The following is a 19,520-nucleotide window of genomic DNA, read 5'->3' as shown; positions in this document are numbered from 1 at the left end:
TCGAGACCATCCTGGTTAACAGTGAAACCCCATCTCTACTAAAAATACAAAAAATTAGCCAGGCGTGGTGGTGGGCACCTGTAGTCCCAGCTACTCGGGAGGCTGAAGCAGGAGAATGGCGTGAACCCGGGAGACGGAGCTTGCCGTGAGCAGAGATCGTGCCACTGCACTCCAGCCTAGGCGACAGAGTGAGACTCCGTCTCAAAAAAAAAAAAAAAGAAAGAATGAAAATAGATGTAATTTATTTATTATTGATTGATTGAGACAGAGTCTCACTTGGTTGCCTAGGCTGGAGTGCAGTGGTGCAATCTCGGCTCACTGCAACCTCTGCCTCCAGGGTTCAAGCGATTCTCCTGCCTCAGCCTCCCGAGTAGCTGGGATTACAGGCGTGCACCACCATGCCCAGCTAATTTTGTATTTTTAGTAGAGAAGGGATTTCACCCTGTTGGCCAGGCTGGTCTTGAACTCCTGACTTCAGGTGATCCACCGGCCTCAGCCACCCAAAGTGCTGGGATTAAAAACAGATGTCATTTAAATCCATAAAAAATTGTAAAGACAGCTCTACTAACAATTTTGGAAATATTAAAAATAACTTCATTTACTGATTCAAGTGTTACTTTTATTTAGATTAATTGTTTCTCTTTACCAGAAATTGAGGCTCTGAATTTGCCCTAGAGAATGGGTATGCCATTCTCTCATAAGCTGTACTCTCTTATTATCAGTAATTTCTAAATAGCCTGTAAAATTTAAATGGACTCAAAAAGCAGGAAACATCAGTAGGTTGAAACTCAACAACTTGTAAAAAGTTACTCCTGTACTTAATTGCATAAAATGTGTATTGCCTACATGAATGAGAATAAAAACTTCCAAAATGCCCCCAACAAACAGGGGTTTTTGCACCTTACCATGAGTAGCTTTCTGGAGCAAGCCGGAGTGGTTAGAGGTGTGACTCAGCAAACACAAACACAAACATTTTTGTGTGGAAGTGTGGCTCTTCAGCCTTTTTTTTTTTTTTTTTTTTTTTTTGAGACAAGGTCTCACTCTGTTACCCAGGCTAGAGTGCAGTGGCGTGACCCTAACTCACTGCAGCCTCAACTTCCTGGACTCGAGCAATCCTTCTGCCTCAGGTTCCCAAGTAGGTGGAACTACAATCATATGTCATCATGCCCAGCTAAGTTTTATTTTTTTTTAATCTTTAATTTTTTTAAGAAATAGAGATGAGGTCTTGCTATGTTGCCCAGGCTGGTCTTGAACTCCTAGGCTCAAGCAATCCTCCTGCCTCAGCCTCCCCAGTAGCTGGAACTACACTTGTGTGTCATCATGCCCAGCTAATTTTTTATTTTTTATTTTTTATTTTTTATTTTTTTTAAAGAGATGAGGTCTTGCTCTGTTGCCCAGGCTGGTCTTGAACTCCTAGGCTCAAGCAATCCTCCCACCTCAGCCTCCAAAGTGCATCCTCTATATCTTGAACTCCACACCTCAAACCCAGATTGTCCACATGTGAGCACCTCTCTTTTTGGTTTGCTGTTTCTCTCGTGAGTTGTATCCAGTTGCCCAAGGTGGAAAGTTGGGCGTCATCCAGCAGATAAGTCCTGACAACTCCACCTCCCCGATGGCTTCAGAAGCCAGCTTCTTCTTTTCTGTTTCCTCTGCCTCTCAACTTCCTCATCCATCTACCATAAGCCAGAAAAATGACCCCCAAATGTGAATCCGATGGTGTTCTTTCTGCCTGACATCTTTCTTTGGCTTCTCCTGTGGGGTAAAGTCCAAGCCCCTTGGTTCCCTGTCTTTCCTCTCTGGTCTAATCTTCTATTCCTCTCATCCTGTACTTTGCCCTTCATCAACTCTGAACTGTTTATAGTTCTCTGAACATAGCCCGAGTGATTCACACATTTGCATGTACTGTTCCTCTCCTGCTGTGATAAAGCGACAGTCACCTATTCCCCGCCCCTCCGTTGCATTTTTTTTTCCTGCAAGATTTATTATGCAACTACTGTGTGTATGGCTCTGGAATGCTGTAATAAGCAAGACAGACACCATCTTTCCCTTCACGGGGCATATGTGTCTCGTGCATACTGGGATGGCAGGGACAGGGTCTCCATCCATTTCTGCATTCCAATGCCAAGAGGGTGTCAGATCTGGGTGGGTCGAGGTAAACATAACTCACAGTGTAATGCCGTGTTACAGCCAGTCTGGGTTCCTCACGCCTGTGATGGCAGAGCTTTGAGAAGCCAAAGTGGGAGGATTGCTTGAAGCCAGGAGTTTGAGACCAGCCTATGCAACATAGAGAGACCTGCTCTCAAAAAAAAAAAAAAAAAAAAAAAAAAAAAAGGCTGTGCACAGTGGCACGCTCCTGTAGTCCTAGCTCCTTGGGAGGCTGAAGCGGAAAGATCACTTGAGCCCAGGAGTCCTAGACTGCAGTGAGCTATGATGGCGCCATTGCACTCCAGCCTGGGCCACAGAGTAAGACCCTGTTTCAAACAAACAAACAAATAAAAAAAATCAAACAAACCCCCACTCCCCCAAACTTCATACCACACCCTCTCCTGATCTCTCTGGGAGACCTGGGTTCGAGTTCTGGCAGACCTGTTTATTGGCAAAGTAGCCCCTCTATGCCTCGGTTTCTCCAATTCTAATGGGGATGATAGCTTGAATAATTGAGTTAATATGACCTCACTGATGGATAGGACCGTGTGTGCTGCAAACAGAATACACACTTTAAAGTGTATTCATGCCTGTAATCCCAACACTTTGGGAGACTGAGGCAGGAGGATCACTTGAGGCCAGGAATTCTAAACCAGCCTGGGCAACGAGTCCCCATGTCTACAAAAAATAGAAAAAATTAGCCAGGCATAGTGATGCATGCCTGTAGTCCCATCTACTCGGTTGGCTGAGGTGGGAGGATGGCTTGAGCCCAGGAGTTTGAGGCTGCAGTGAGCGATGATCACACCACTGCACTGCAGCCTAAGGCAACAGAGTGAGACCCCCTTCCCCCAAAAAAGTGTATTTATGGGGGTGAATGTTAAATGAGAATGTCCACTTGCTGCCTTGGTTTACTGGATCTGCAAATTCAATGGGGACACACAAGTTTTCAAATGCATGCGGAATACTGGCTGCAGGTTAACCCAAAAACGTAGCCTGTGGATTTTAAGAATGTATTTATGAGTATGGTTCTTGTTTTCTGGGTGAGTGGTGGGTGATAATAGAGGGTGCACTGGCCCGGGGAGTTCGGAGATGCGGACCCTCCCCCCTGCAATGTGGGGAATTTTGATGTGTGACCCTAGTGGGTCGCTGCCCCTTTCTGGGCCCCTCCCGAGGGAGGCCTGGGGTCAGGGGGCCCCTCGGCAGTCCCGGGCGCTGCCACGCGGTGACCCGATCTCCTCCCGGGCACACGCCCAGCGCCGCGCACAGTCTAAGCCACCCCGGTGGATGCTTGATGAGCCCTTGCAAGCTCGGTTTCTCCTTTTCCCTAGCTTTTTCCAAAGTTCCATCCGTGGCAGACTCGACCTGCGGGGTCTGCAGCCACAAGGGGCCCTCCCAGGGCGCTCTTTCCTCCGGTCGAGACCGCCCGGCAGCGGCCACTGCCGGAGCGCCAGTCTGGGGAGCGGAGCGCGGCAACCCGGGGGGCGGGGCCAGCGCCCCGGCAGCACGCCCACCCATTGGCTGAGCGCGAGGGCGGTGCTGCGGCCGCCGCAACCGCCGGGTCCGGATTCCCCGGAGCGGAGCGCGCCCCGGGCTTTGTGCTGTGCTGAGGCCTCCGGCTCGAGGGGGCGGAGCCTTGAGCGCCCAGGGCTCCCTCCCTCGCCTCCATGGGCACACACGCAGACACGGGCACACACGCAGACACGGGCACACTCGCAGACACACACACGCTCTCCCACCATGGACACACACACTCCCACCATGGGGGGACACACCACACACACACACTCTCCCACTCTGGAACCGACCAATCCTGGGGCTGCGCACACACACACACACACACACACACACACACACACACACACCCCGACCAATCCTGGGGCTGCGCGCACGCACACACACACACACACACACACACACACACACACACACACACACCCCGACCAATCCTGGGGCTGCGCGCACGCGCACACACACACACACACACACACACCCTCCCTCCCTGTCTCTCTCTCCCCTCTCTCTCTCTCCCTCCCTCCCTCTCTCTCTCTCTCTCCCTCCCTCTCTCTCTCCCTCCCTCTCTCTCTCCCTCTTTCTCTCTCTCTCCCTCTCCTCTCTCTCTCTCTGGAACCTGCCAATCCTGGGGCTGCTCTAGAGAGGAGGCCCCTGGGACCCCGCCTCCTTCCGGGCCTCTGCGTGCATGCTATATCTCCGAAGAGATCCGCAGCATGCAGAGGGCCCGCCCCCGTGGACGGACTCACTCCCTCCCCACTCACTCGCTTACTCACTCACTCTCTCTTGGAACAGAGCAAGCCTGCGGCTCCCGAAGCGGGAAGGCCCTCTGGGACTCCGTTCTCTTTCTAGCCTCTATATGCACCGTATGTCTCCAAAGAGCTGCGCGCTTCTATTCCAAAGGCGTCAGCGCGCGTGGGGCGGTACTGTCAGACAAGGAAAAGGGGCGCTTCCCCGCTTCAAGGACACGCGCTCTTGCGGTCGTCGCTGCTGACCACGAAGCTGTCAAAAGTTCACCTCCTTGGCTGCCCCCAACCCCTGCCCCTTTGCCATTAAATCATTTACTAGATTCCAACGAGAGGAATTTGGCTCCGGGGACTCGAACCTCTGAGGTCAGGGTCTGGGGCCAGTGTGGGAGAGAAAGGCCTTGAAGGGAAACAAAATAAATTAGTTTATGGAGTTTATAAAACTCACACTTATAGGGAGAGCCGTGGGGCCCTGTGGTCAATGTACCAGCAGGCCCATGACGCAACTGTTCCGTTTGGAAATTTCTGGAAAGCAGTAATTTTTGGAATCATAAATCTTGAGTATTTTTTTTTTAAACTTTGGAAAGTTTTTTAAACTTTTTTTTAAAAGTTTTTTTAAACTTTGGAAAGTTTTAAGCTTTGGAAAGAATGTAACAAAATGTTATTAACATATGTGGAGCTATTGAATCGTTTAATGGTGGTTTCTGTATTTTCTGTTTTGTTTTTTATCACATACCTTCTTAATTAAGAAAAACCCAAACTAATTTGAACTTAAAAAGGGAGGCAAAGAAAAAAGTGTCAGAGTGACTGGATTTTTGTGCGCAAGTCATTTAACAATGCAGAGCTGCGTCTCCTATTTCTCTGGCTTTTAACCTTGCTTTGGACAAATTGGTCGCATTTTGTTTTGATGTAGTTTCAAGCTTACAGAAAAATTGCAAGATTATATCTAGATCGATCAGTTGTTTACGTTTTATTCTACTTGTTTTATTACCTTTCTAATATATTTATGCACACACATTATATACATTTTTTCCCCTGAACTATTTGAGAGTTAGTTGCAGGCATGATACATACTCCTTAATTCTTCAGTGGATATTTCCTAAGAACAAGAAAGTTCTCAGGCCAGGCATGGTGGCTCATGCCTGTAATCCCAGCACTTTGGGAAGCCGAGGCGGGCGGATCACCTGAGGTCAGGAGTTCGAGACCAGCCTGACCAACTTGGAGAAGCCCCGTCTCTACTAAAAATACAAAATTAGCCAGACGTGGTGGTGCATGCCTGTAATCCCAGCTACTCGGGAGGCTGAGGCAGGAGGTTCGCTTGAACCCGGGAGGCGGAGGTTGCAGTGAGCCGAGATGGTGCCATTGCACTCCAGCCTGGGCAACAAGAGCGAAACTCCGTCTCAAAAAAAAAAAAAAAAAGAAAAGAAAAAAAGAAAGTTCTCTTACACAGTGATGGTACTGGTGCTGTTGTCAAAATCAGGAAATTAACATTGATACAGTATTTTAATCCAATGTCTTCTGTAATCTCATCTATTGTCTCAATATTGCCCTATATAGATTTTTTTTCCTAGGTGAAGGTTCCAATCTAGGATCACACTTTGCATTTGAATGCTGCTGTCTCTTAAGTCTGCACAATTCCTCAGTTTTCTGTGTCTTTCCCAACATTGGCTTTTATTTATTTATTTATTTATTTATTATTTTTTTTTTTTTGAGGTGGAGTCTCACTCTGTCACCCAGGCTAGAGTGCAGTGGTGAGATCTTGGCTGACTGCAACCTCTGCCTCCTGGGTTCAAGTGATTCTCCTGCCTCAGCCCCCAAGTAGCTGGGATTACAGGCGTGTGCCACCACACCCAGCTAATTTTTGTGTTTTTAGTAGAGAAAGGGTTTCACCATGTTGGCCAGGCTGGTCTCGAACTCCTGATCTCCAGTGATCTTCCTGCCTTGGCCTCCCAAAGTGCTGGGATTACACGTGTTAACCACCACGCCTGGCCAACGTTGGCATTTTTGAAGAGCACAGGCCAGTTATTTTATAGAATGACCTCAAGCTAGGGTTAGTAATATATGGAAAGAAAGCTACACAAATATTTTGTCTTTTTCATTGCCTCATAATGGGAAGTATGTGTTGTTGCCTTGTTCCACTATTGTGGGCAATGTTACTTGAAGTATTTTTAACTAGAATTTTTAAGAAGAAATACATTTCCCGTAAAGCTTAGTACCCACGATGTGCATATACCTGAATGAAAAGTTTCCCACAACAAGATTTACTCTTGCCATTTTCTTGTACTGTGGGATTTTTTTCTTTTTCTTTTCCCCCTGCAGGAGGGGATGCTGCTAGGGGCTGAGGATAATACTAAACCTGAACGTCTCGAGGACAGGGGATAGGGTTTCTCTGTCATCTGTTCTGATGCTTGTTCATTTAATATGAGAACAGGTTTCCTATGATTTGGCACACTGGGACATTCGACACGTTTGTTGAATGAAAAAAAGAAAAAAAAATGCTAACAATTTGTTGAATAGTCCATAAAAGAGCAAAGCTGGCCTGGCGCGGTGGCTCACACCTGTAATACCAGCACTTTAAGAGGCCAAGGCAGACGGATCACTTGAGGTCACGTGTTCGAGACCAGCCTGGCCAACATGGTGAAACCCCTTCTCCACGAAAAAAAAAAAGAAAAAAAAAAAAATCAGTTGGTGTGGTGGCGTGTGCCTGTAATCCCAGCTACTCAGGAGGCTGAGGCAGGAGAATCGCTTGAACCCAGGACATGGAGGTTACAGTGAGCCAAGATTGCACCACTGCATTCCAGCCTGGGTGACAGAAAGAGATTTTGTCTCAAAAAAAAAAAAGCAAAGCTATCATTAAAACACACTCCACACTTCACTGCTGAGCCCCATATTGATTTTGTAATAAGGCAAAGATAATTTTTTTTTCTTTTTTTGAGATGAAGTCTCATTCTGTCGTCCAGGCTGGAGTGCAGTGGCACGATCTTGGCTGACTGCAACCACCGTCTCCTGGGTTCAAGCAATTCTCCTGCCTCAGCCTCCCAAGTAGCTGGGATTACAGGTGCCCACCACCATGCCCAGCTAATTTTTGTATTTTGAGTAGAGACAGGGTTCACCATGTTGGCCAGGCTTGTCTCGAACTCCTGACCTCAAGTGACCTTCCTGCCTGGGCCTCCCAAAGTGCTGGGATTACAGGCATGAGCCACCATGCCCAGTCAACAAAGATGATTTTAGGAGAACTTTTGTAAAAGCTCTCACTGATGCCTGTCAGCTGTTTTATGCTGTCATTATTAGAATATTTGGGAGTAGAATCATGTAACTGATCAATAACATTGTTTACTGTCTAGCAGAGGCTTTTGAAAAACGTATTTCCTGGCTGGGCATTGTGGCTTACACCTATAATCCAAGCAGTTTGGAAGCGCGGGGAGAGCGGATCTCTTGAGCCTAGGAGTTCGAGACCAGCCTGGGCAATATTGTGAGACCTCATCTCTACCAAATGTATATATACACATACAAAAATTAGCCAGGCATCATGGTGTACGCCTGTAGTCTCAGCTACTCAGGAGGCTGAGGCAGGAGGAGCACTTGAACCTGGGAGGTGGAGGTTACAGTGAGCCGAGATCACGCCACTGCACTCCAGCCTGGGCGACGGAGTGAGACACTGTCTCTAAATAAATAAATGAAAGAAGAAGCTACTTGAAAAAAATACGTATTTCCAAATATATGTCAGTTTTGACAGGATAGTACACATACATAGTAAAATAAAAATAACATAGGGTATTTTTTGTGTCCCTTTCAGAGGGACATATGTCCCATGTGTCCTCCCCCCACCCGCCCCCGGTTTTTTTGTTTGTTGTTTTATGAGATAGAGTCTCACTCTGTCGCCAGGCTGGAGTGCAGTAGCGTGATCTCGGCTCACTGCAACCTCCGCTCCCCAGGTTCAGGTGATTTTCCTGCCTCAGCCACCCTTGTAGCTGAGACTACAGGTGCACGACACCATGCTCAGGTAATTTTTATATTTTTAGTAGAGACGGCGTTTCACCATGTTGGTCAGGATGGTTTGGATCTCCTGACCTCGTGATCCGCTAGCCTTAGCCTCCCAAAGTGCTGGGATTACAGGCATGAGCAAGAGAATCGCTTGAACCCGGGAGGCGAAGGTTGCAGTGAGCTGAGATCGTGCCACTGCGCTCCAGCCTGAGGGACAAGAGCGAGACTCCATCTTGGAAAAAAAAGAAAGAAAGAAAGAAAGAAAAAAAAGAAATACTGCATCAAATGGCACTTGCCTCTTGGTGCAAGATTCCTTCCTTTGCTTTGAACTGCCTCCCTGAAGCAAATTGGTGTTTCTGTGGCTCCCTCTGTCTAGGGAGGGGGTCCTTTAGTGGGGACATTGTCTTTCCTGGGGAGGGTCCACCAGAGGACTCTGACACAGCGGTCTCCTTTCCCCTCTGTCAATTTAGTTAGATTTTAGTCCCTGATCTTCTCAGCAGTGTATAGTGAAAAAGTCACTGCAGCTGAAAGTTTCAGGAAGGTGATGGTTGCTTCTGTGTGCTCACCCAGGAGCTTTTGGGAGGTTTAGGGAGAACTGGGGGAAAACTGGGACCAGCAGCTCCATGTGGCTTTGAAGGGGAGACAACGGATGGACACAGAACTTGCATTTTTGGAGAGGGGAGGTCCGGGTAGATGTTCCCTGCATACACAGCATGCACTTGTGTGCAGGTGTGAGGGAGTGACAGCTCCTGGACGGTTTGGCATTTTCCTGCAAGTCTGCCATCTTCTCTGGCAGACACAGCCTGAGCTGCTGACTGTCCCTACCCCAAACCAGAATTTGGGCAGGAACGGACACTTGGGCTCGTTATGTGTCAATGAGGGGGATCAGGTCAGGGGCACAGGGAGAGGAAAGTCAACCCCGTCCTCCACTGGGGCTGTTTCTCATCTTGGATGACACGTGGCTTTCATAACATCTTCACTTTGCAGTCTGTCTCACCAGAAGAAGCTGCTGTTTTGTGGCTACTTCACTTGTGTCATGCCCTTTCCCCACCCTGGGCTGCTTGTGATTTTCCCTTTCTTTCTTTCTTTTTCTTTTCTTTTCTTTTCTTCCCTCCCTCCCTTCCTTCCTTCTTTCTCTTTCTTTCTTTCTTTTCTTTCTCTGTCTCTTTCTCTTTCTCTCTTATCTTTCTTCTTTCTCCCTCTGTCTCTTTTTCTTTTTTCTCTTTCTTTCTTCTTTCTTCTTTCTCTCTTTCTTTCTTTCCTTCTTTCTTCTTCCCTCCCTCCCTCTCTCTCTTTCTTTCTCCCTCTTTCTTCTTTCTTTCTCTCTCCCCTCCCTCCCTCCTTCCTTCCCTCTTTCTTTCTTTTTATCTCTCTCCTTCCTTCCCTCCTTCTTTCCTTTCTTTTTCTTTTCTCTCTCCCTTCCTCCTTCCTTCTCTCCTTCTTTCACTCTCTCTTTCTTTTCTCTCTCTCTTCTTTTTAAAGATAGGGTCTTGCTTTGTTGCCCAGGCTGGAGTACAGTGGTACAGTCACAGCTCACTGCAGCCTCAAACTCCTGAGCTGTAGCAATCCTCCCACCTCAGTCTCCCGAGTAGCTGGGACTATTGGTCTACTGGTGTGCACCATCACACCTGGCTAATTTTTTTATTTTTGTAGAGACAGGGTCTGGCTATTTTGGCCAGGCTGGTCTTGAACTACTGGACTCAAGAGATCCTCCCATGTTAGCCTCCCAAAGTGCTATTACGTGCACAAGCCACTGCGCCTGGCAGGCTTGTGATTTTCATGTGGAGCTTTTCACATTCCCTGTAACAATCTGAGTTCAGAGGAACCAGTATGGGAGCAAGAGTATGTGGAAACGTCCAGCACCAGTTTAGAGGACTCCCACTCAGCTAGGGGGTGCAGTGGCCACCCCGAGTGGCTTTTCTTTCTTTTCTTTCCTTCCTTCCCTCCCTCCCTCCCTCCCTCCCTCCTTTCTTTTCTTTTCCTTTTTTTCTTTCTATTTGAGACAGAGTCTCACTCTGTCTTCCAGCAGTGGCACAATCTCGGCTCACTGCAATCCCCGCCTCCCGGGTTCAAGCAATTCTCCTGCCTCAGCCGCCCGAGTAGCTGGGATTACATGCGCCCGCCACCACACCTGTATAATTTTTGTATTTTTAGTAGAGATGGGGTTTCACCATGTTGGCCAGGGTGGTCTCAAAGTCCTGAGCTCAGGTGATCCACCTGCCACGGCCTCCCAAAGTGCTGGGATTACAGGCATGAGCCACCGCGCCCAGCCTCTATTATTTTAAAATTGACAAATAATAATTATATATGTTATATATTTATGGGGTACCATGTGATGTTTTGATATCTGTTTACATTGTAGAATTATTAAATCATGCCAATTTAAAAGCTGTTGCCTCACATACTTATCATTGTTTTATGGTTAAAAATATCTACATTTTTAGCAATTTTGAAATGTCCAGTGCGCTATTACTTATTATAGCAACCATTGTGTCCAATACATAACTAAAGCTAATTTCTCCTAAGTGAAATTTTGTACTGTTAGATCAGCATCTCCCTACAGAGTTGGAGACACCTGGAATGGGCTTATAGTGTTCAAAGGATAGTCTTCAAAGAATTGGTTGGGTGCGGTGGCTCAGGCCTGTAATCCCAGCACTTTGGGAGGTCAAGATGGGTGGATCCCGAGGTCAGGAGTTCAAGACCAGCCTGGCCAACGTGGTGAAACCCTGTCTCTACTAAAAATACAAAAATTAGCTGGGCGTGATGACAGGCACCTGTAATCCCAGCTACTCATGAGGCTGAGGCAGAGAATTGCTTAAACCTGGGAGGCAGAGGTTGCAGTGAGCCGAGTTCGCACCATTGCACTCCAGCCTGGACGACAGAGTGAGACTCTGTTTCAAAAAAAAAAAAAACTACCAAAGAACACAGGTCAGCATGTTTATTTAACCCATTAGTGAGGGAACAGCAGGATTATAAAGCCAAAACATGTATAGTCACTGAAATAAGAAGGCAATGTTAGCTGTGAGCTGCTTAAGGTCCCGTAGGACAATAAAACTGTAATCTTTGGGGATGATTTTTTTTCTTTTTTTTTTTTTTGGCAGGGAGAGATGGGATCTCACTCTGTTACCCAGGCTGGTCTCGAACTCCTGGGCTCAAGCAATCCTCCCGCCTCAGCCTCCCAAAGTGCTGGGATTACAGGCATGAGCCTCCATGCCCAGCTGAGAGTATCTTTTCTCTGAGATGAAAATAATTTGCAGCATATCTGTCTGTAAGTTAACACTAATTTCCTTGAGTCTAGTCCCTAATAGAAATAGTAAAATCGGCCAGGCATAGTGGGTCATGCCTATAATCCCAGCACTTTGGGAGGCCAAGGTGGGCAGATCACTTGAGGTCAGGAGTTCGAGACCAGACTGGCCAACATGGTGAAACCCAGTCTCTACTAAAAATACAAAAATTATCCAGGCATGGTGGCGGGTACCTGTAATCCCAGCTACTCAGGAGGCTGAGGCAGGAGAATTGCTTGAACCTGGGACACAGAGTTTACAGTGAGCGGAGATGGCACCGCTGTACTTCAGCCTGGACAACAGAGCGAGACTCCGTTTCAAAAAAAAAAAAATAGTAAAATCAATTACAGGTACATTTAACTAGTGCAGGTTGATAATCTATCTGGCCCATCACTTGCTTTTGTAAATAAAGTTTTATTGGACCCAGCCATGCCTCTTCATGTACATATGTCTGTGGCTGCTATCATGCCATCATGGCAGAGTTGAGTAGTTTCAACCGACACCGTATGTCCTGCAAAGCCTCGAGTATTTGCTTGTGGCCCTTTGCAGAAAAAGTTGACCAACTCCTGTGCTGACAAATGAAATAGCTCAGATGGGCCTGTCAGATAGGGCTCCAACACAGGATTGCAAAGCCTCGCAGCCTCTGGCCTTGTTTGCAATGGTTGGATAATTTTTCTTCCCATTGTCTAGGCCGGAAGGACTTATGTGTTTGAGAGGTTTGTGTTAAGCCATTGATGAAGCCTCTTTTGAATGAAAGGGCTGACCCTGTGAAGTGGCTCCAGCCCAGGAAACAAGCCCCTTCCTCTTGTGTGTGTGTCCTTGCCAGAGTGCTGGAATTCTGTGGGCCGTGGATAATTGTTGTCTGCCTTGTATATTACCTCCTCCAGTTGAATTTCAGCCCTCAGGTTCCCACAGACAGATCAGTGTTAATGATGTTGATAATTATGATAATTATAGATACCCTCTGTAGTTAATTTCTATCAAGCCTAAAAATGTCTCTATCAAAGAATCTGATGTGTTACCGACGTCATCCTGTTTATTTCTTGCAACAACCTTAAGAAGGAAGGAAGGGACTCTTATTAACAATCCCCCCTCCCTTTTTTTTTGAGATGGAGTCGCGCTCTGTCACCTAGGCTGGAGTTCAATGGCACAATCTTGACTCACTGCAAACTCCTCCTGCGTTCAAGCGATTCTCCTGCCTCAGCCTCCCGAGTAGCTGGGATTATAGGCAAGCACCACCACACCCGACTAATTTTTGTATTTTTAGTAGAGACGGGTTTCACCATGTTGGTCAGGCTGGTCGTCTTGAACTCCTGACCTCAAGTGATCCACCCGCCTCAGCCTCTCATAGTGCTGGGATTACAAACATCAGCCACTGTGCTTAGCCCTATTAGAACTTCCTAATTCTTGCTTTTTTTTTTTTTGACAGAGTCTCACTCTGTCAACCAGCCTGGAGTGCAGTGGCGTGATCTCAGCTCACTGCAACCTCCAGCTCCCAGGTTCAAGTGATTCTTGTGCCTCAGCCTTCTGAGTAGCTGGGATTACAGGCGCCCACCACCATGCCCGGCTAATTTCTGTATTTTTAGTAGAGCTGGGGTTTTACCATGTTGGCCAGGCTGGTCTCAAACTCCTGACCTCAAATAATCCACCCACCTCAGCCTCCCAAAGTGCTGGGATTACAGGTGTGAGCCCCTGCGCCCGGCCCCAAGATAATTTTCAAGAGTGATCCATGCCATAAGGAAAATGTAATGAGATAACTTGTTAGCTTATGAATGGAGAAGGAAGGGCAACTTCTGCTGGGGAAGTCAGGGAAGGTCTGTGTAAGGACCTGAAGGATGCAAAGGAGCAAGTCACAAGGGGACAAGGGACCAGGGTGCTCCACCCAGAACAGCTTGTGCAAGGTCCTAAGGCAGGGCTGAGCCTGGGTGTGTGTGGGTGGGAGGTGCAGAAAGGAGGCTAGCCTGGGAGAAGGATTTAGCAAGACTGGCAGGGATTAGACCCCCCCAAGGCCTTTAGGGAGTCGGCTTTTATTTTGTATGCCTGCACTGTCTAGTGTGGGAGATGGTAGTCATCTGTGGCTAGTAAACATTGGAATTGTGTCAGGCGCAGTGGCTCATACCTGTAATCTCAGCACTTTGGGAGGCTGAGGTGGGAAGATCGCTTGAGCCAGGAGTTCGAGACCAGCCTGGGCAACATAGTGAGACCCCATTTCTACAAAAAATTAAAAACTTAGCTGGGCGTGGTGGCGCATGTCCATTATTCCAGCTACCCCAGAGACCGAGGTGGGAGGATCACCTGAGCCCAGGAGATTGAGGCTGCAGTGAACTGTAACTGTGTCACTGTACCCCAGAGCCTAAGTGACAGAGCCAGACCCCATCACACACACAAAAGAAATCGTTACACATTTTATCAATGTGACAGAATATCACATGTACCCCATAAATGTGTAAAATATTGTGTATCAATGTAAAACTTTAAAAAAATTTTAAACTGAAATTAAAATGAAATGCAGTTAAAAGTTTTGTTCCTTGGTAAAAAATGGAGCCCTGGTACACTGTTGGTGGGAATGCAAAATACTGCAGCTAGGCTGGGCATGGTGGCTCACACCTGTGATTCCAGTACTTTGGGAGGCCAAGGTGAGTGGATCACTTGAGGTTGGCAGTTCGAGACCAGCCTGGCCAACATGATGAAACCGTCTCTACTAAAAATACAAAAAAATTAGCAGGGCGTGGTGGTGGGCACCTGTAATCCCAACTACTCAAGGCTGAGGCAGGAGAATTCCTTGAACCCAGGAGGTGGAGGTTGCAGTGAGCCGAGGTCGAGTCACTGCACTCCAGCCTGAGTGACAGAGTGAGACTCCATCTCAAAATAAATTAAAAAAAAAAAAGAAGAAATCCTATATTATTCCACTTATATGAGGTTCCTAGAGTCATCAGAGTCAAAGAGACAGAAAGTAAAATGGGATTCCGGGCGCAGTGGCTCACGCCTGTAATCCCTGCACTTTGGGAGACTGAGGCAGGAGGATCGCGAGGTTAGGAGTTCAAGACCAGCCTGGCCAACATGGCGAAACCTCGTCTCTACTAAAAATACAAAAATTAGCTGGGCGTGGTGGTGCGCGTCTGTAATCCCAGCTACTCTGGAGGCTGAGGCAGGAAAATCGCTTGAACCCGGGAGGCGGAGGTTACAGTGAGTTGAGATGGCGCCCCTGTACCCCAGCCTGGGCAACAAAGCAAGCTCTGTCTCAAAAAATAAAAATAAAAGAAAAGAAAAGAAAAAGAAAGTAAAGTGGGAGGTGCCAGGAGTTGGGGAGGAGGGTGAGTGTGACTGTTTCATGGGGGCAGAGTTTCAGTTTGGTTAAGATGAGAAAGTTCTGGAGATGGGTGATGGTGATGGTTGCATAGCCACATAAAAGTATTTAATACCACTGAACTTTACATTTAAACATGATTACAATGGTGAATTTTATGCTATGTGTATTTTACCACAATTAAAAAAAAAAATCGGATTTCCTAGTTGCACTAAGCACATTCAGAAGCCACAGGGGAGAAGTGGCTACTATGTTTGATGGCCCAGATAGAGAACATTTCCATCATCGCAGAAAGTTCGACCAGACGGTGCTGTTCATATATGGATGTAGCTTCTGGGGCCACTTCTGTTCCCTGAGTTTGGCCGGTGGGATCCACTGTGCTGAGAATCACAATCTGGGGATTTGGGGTGAAGAACACTCCCAACTTTCTTTCTTTTGTTTTGTTTTGTTTTGTTTTTTGTTTTGAGACAGAGTCTCCCTCTGTCACCAAGGCTGGAGTGCAGTGGCATGATCTCGGCTCCCTGCAACCTCCACCTCCCAGGTTCAAGCAATTCTCCTGTCTCAGCCTCCTGAGTAGCCGGGATTACAGATGCCCACCACCACACCTAGCTAATTGTTTGTATTTTCAGTAGAGACGGGGTTTCACCACGTTGGCCAGGCTGGTCTCGAACTTCTGACCTCAGGTGATCCGCCTCCCTTGGCCTCCCCAAGTGCTAGGATTACAGGCGTGAGCCACCACACCCAGCCTTTTTTTTCCTCTTTCTCCCTCCCTCCCTCCCTTCTTCCTTCCTTCCTTCCTTCCTTCCTTCCTCTCTCTCTCTCTTTCTTTCTTTTTTTTTTTGACAGAATTTTGCTCTTGTCGTCCAGGCTGGAGTGTAATGGCATGATCTTGGCTCACTGCAACCTCCACCTCACGGATTCAAGTGATTCTCGTGCCTCAGCCTCCTGAGCAGCTGGGATTACAGGGGTGCACCACCACACCCGGCTAATTTTTGTATTTTTAGTAGAGACAGGGTTTTACCATGTTGGCCAGGCTGGTCTCAAAACTCCTGACCTCAGGTGATCTACCCGCCTCGACCTCCCAAAGTGCTGGGATTACAGGCGTAAGCCACCACACCAAGCCACATTTGCATGTTTAAGTAACTAACATGTCTCCTCCATTAGACCTTGTGCTCCCAAAGACAGGATCTGCAGCCACTTTTTCCCTATAGTGGCCACAGTATCTAGATTAGTGCAAGCAAATGTCTGTTGAAGCAATCAGTGGTATGGGGGCAAGTTACTTAACCTGGCCGTACCTCAGTTTCCCCATTTGTAAAACAAAAAAAGGAGATAACAGTGTATCTACTTCACATGTGGGGTGTAGCAGCAGCATGCTGGTGTTGGCTTGCTAGAGCCAATGGTGACATTTTCAGGCAATTTGTGAGCCATTTGTTAAACACAGATATTTATGCAAATTACATAAACCTACAATTAAACAAATTACATTAAAAACAAAAGTTTTTAAATTAACAAAGGTTTTTAAAAGTAACAAATACTCAAAACTTACCACCTCCTAATATACGATGTTTTCCTATTATTTGTGCTGTTGAGGTTATTTACTACTTTTGTGTCAATAGTAGTTATATTTTGTGTATACTTATAAATACTATTTAGAGGAATGCTACTATGTATCTTTTGCCAGCTTATGTGTAGTAACTTCATGTTGGTAGCCTGAAATCCACCACTGGTAGGAATATTTACACCATGGAAATTGGCAAATGCTATATAAATCTGGGCCCCTCCCTCAGGCAGCTGTTAAACATTTACAAGCACACCGATGGTTTGGAGGCTTAAACCAGTTAATAGATGTGTCTGCCATGTGGGTAATGATGTAGAAGTGCCACTTTTATTGTTAGTATTTGGTTGGCTTTCACTGATCCAGAATTGCTGCATATGCAGACAGGAATTGGACAAAGCCATTTATTTATTTATTTATTTATTTATTTATTTCCCTCTCTCTCTCTCTCTCTCTCTCTCCAGTTTGCCCGACCATCTGTAAGTCACACGGCTGCACCGCCGAAGGCCTCTGTTGCCACATCGAGTGCCTGGGCAACTGTTCTGAGCCCGACGACCCCACCAAGTGCGTGGCCTGCCGCAACTTCTACCTGGACGGCAGGTGTGTGGAGACCTGCCCACCCCCGTACTACCACTTCCAGGACTGGCGCTGTGTGAACTTCAGCTTCTGCCAGGACCTGCACCACAAATGCAAGAACTCGCGGAGGCAGGGCTGCCACCAGTACGTCATTCACAACAACAAGTGCATCCCTGAGTGTCCCTCCGGGTACACGATGAATTCCAGCAAGTGAGTTCTGGATGTGGGTCTGGGGGGCAGCCAAGAGGAGAAGGAACGTGGGGTTGGTTGTGATGATGCCGCTTGTTAAAACTGTGTGCAAACCCAGGGTTAATTGGCTATGAGTGAGGTCTCTGCTCTCAGATGCTACTTTTGCACCCTGTTTTGGTCCTGGACTTGGGAGCAGGAGTTGACTACCTTTTTCTCTAAAGGACCAGATAGTATATACTTCTGGCACTGTGCCCACCATTCTTTTTTTTTTGAGATGGAGTCTTGCCCTGTCACCCAAGCTGGAGTGCAGTAGCACGAACCTGGCTCACTGCAACCTCTGCCTCCTGGGTTCAAGCGATTTTCCTGCCTCAGCCTCCCAAGCAGCTGGGACTGCAGGTGCCTGCCACCATGCCCGGCTAATTTTTGTATTTTTAATAGAGACAGCGTTTCGCCACGTTGGTCAGGCTGGTCTCGAACTCCCAACCTCAGGTGGTCCACCTGCCTCGGTCTCTCAAAGTGCTGTGATTGCAGGTGTGAGCCACCGCGCCCAGTCTGGCATTTTGGACCCCAGTTCTAAGCTTTCTGTGCTTGGCTTCAGAACAAGAAAATATAATAAGGACAGAGTCCTTGGTTTTCCCTAAATCCTCCACATGGCCTGTCCTCACTGATGTAGCTTCATCATTGTCACATCAAGGATATACCAAGGTCTTTCGTGTCTTCCCTGACCTGTAGCCTGGTGATGTGCCAAGATTAGCCCAGAACATACTGTCTCCAGGAGGAAGAGACTCACTTCTGCATTATTCTCAGGGCTTTGCTGTTCTCTGAAGGACAGTATAATCAAACCATTTCCTGCCGTTTGGGTGAGAAATAGCAGGGTTTTCTCTCTTCGGCAGTGAGTCAGATTTCCTACGCACATTGCAGACTTTCTGTTCGTACTGTTAGCTTCTTCCATGAGCTATTTTGGGGCTGTAACTGAGTTGCAAAAATCTGTTTCCTGGTTTTTATATTGAGGTTTTATGTTTTGTTTTAAAAACACACACACACACACACACACACCACGAAACAACGCAAAAACAAATCAGAAACAGACACACATTAAGAGGCCTTGAGCTGACCTGCTTACGTAAAGTATCTTCCTCTTCAGACTTGAGAATTAGCCAAGCGGGAGTGTTGTGGTGGGAAATTTTATTTCCTTGGGTGGAGAGGGCGGGAAGGAAAACAAGCTGTAATTTCAGTTCTTATGACTCTTTCTTTGAGTGTTTGTGAAACCTGCAAGTACAATATGTTTTGTTTTGCTCATTGTTGATAAAAACCTACCAAAAAAACCTTTTGGCTTTATTGACCAAAAGGGTCTATAAATCACCTTTGCATACCAGACAGACTTTTGTTTTAGGTTTTTTTTTTTTTTTTTTTTGGCCAATGTATTCCCAAGATTGAGGAAATGGCCATATTCCTTTTGATTCATTTATTTCTTTCTTTTTAAAATCACAATTGAAATAAAAAAAAAATGGGTTAATATTTTCTGGCAAGATGTTTGTTTAAAAGACATTGGCCTTAAATAAATGGCATTTTTTCCCTCACCTTAACTACGGCCTGAGAAATATAGCAGCCTCCTTTGATTTTCTCACTGATGGTACAGGAGATGCTAAAACAGAAACCCTGAGAAATTGACAGCACATCCTTGGCATCTGGGACCTTTCCTGAATGGAAGAAAACAAAGGAAAGGATGGTGCATTGTCACAGTATTTTATTGCGTAGGTTTAAAAAAAATAATATTTTTATTTCTGAAGCTTTTAATTAATTAATTAATTAATTAATTAATTTTGAGACAGAGCCTCACTCTGTCACCCAGACTGGAGTGCAGTGGCATGATCTCAGCTCACTGCAACCTCTGCCTTCCAGGTTTAAGCCATTCTCCTGCCTCAGCCTCCCAAGTAGCTGGGATTACAGGTGCGAGGCAACAAGCCTGGCCAATTTTTTTTGTTTGTGCTTTTGTTTTTTTGAGATGGAGTTTCATTCTTGTTGCCCAGACTAAAGTGCAATGGTGCGATCCTGGCTCACCGCAACTCAGCCTCCCAGGTTCAAGTGATGCTCCTGCCTTAGCCTCTAAGTAGCTGGGATTACAGACATCTGTCACCATACCCAGCTAATTTTTTCTTGTATTTTTAGTAGAGATGGGGTTTCACCATGTTGGCCAGGCTGGTCTTGAACTCCTGACCTCAAGT

General features: G+C 46.7%; 1 protein-coding gene across 1 annotated transcript in view; it reads left to right on the top strand.

Annotated features, from left to right (window-relative positions):
- The window catches only part of LOC129044937 (insulin receptor-like), a 292,218-nt gene that overhangs the window by 87,618 nt on the left and 185,080 nt on the right, over positions 1–19,520 (top strand). The window contains 1 exon segment of the mRNA XM_063669850.1: positions 16,995–17,316. Coding sequence (XP_063525920.1) covers positions 16,995–17,316 — 322 coding nt within the window.

This window comes from Pongo pygmaeus, chromosome 8, assembly GCF_028885625.2.
Source record: "Pongo pygmaeus isolate AG05252 chromosome 8, NHGRI_mPonPyg2-v2.0_pri, whole genome shotgun sequence".
Lineage (NCBI taxonomy): Eukaryota > Metazoa > Chordata > Mammalia > Primates > Hominidae > Pongo > Pongo pygmaeus.
The sequence above is the reverse complement of the archived record's forward strand: the minus strand, read 5'-3'. Positions and strand labels throughout refer to the sequence as shown.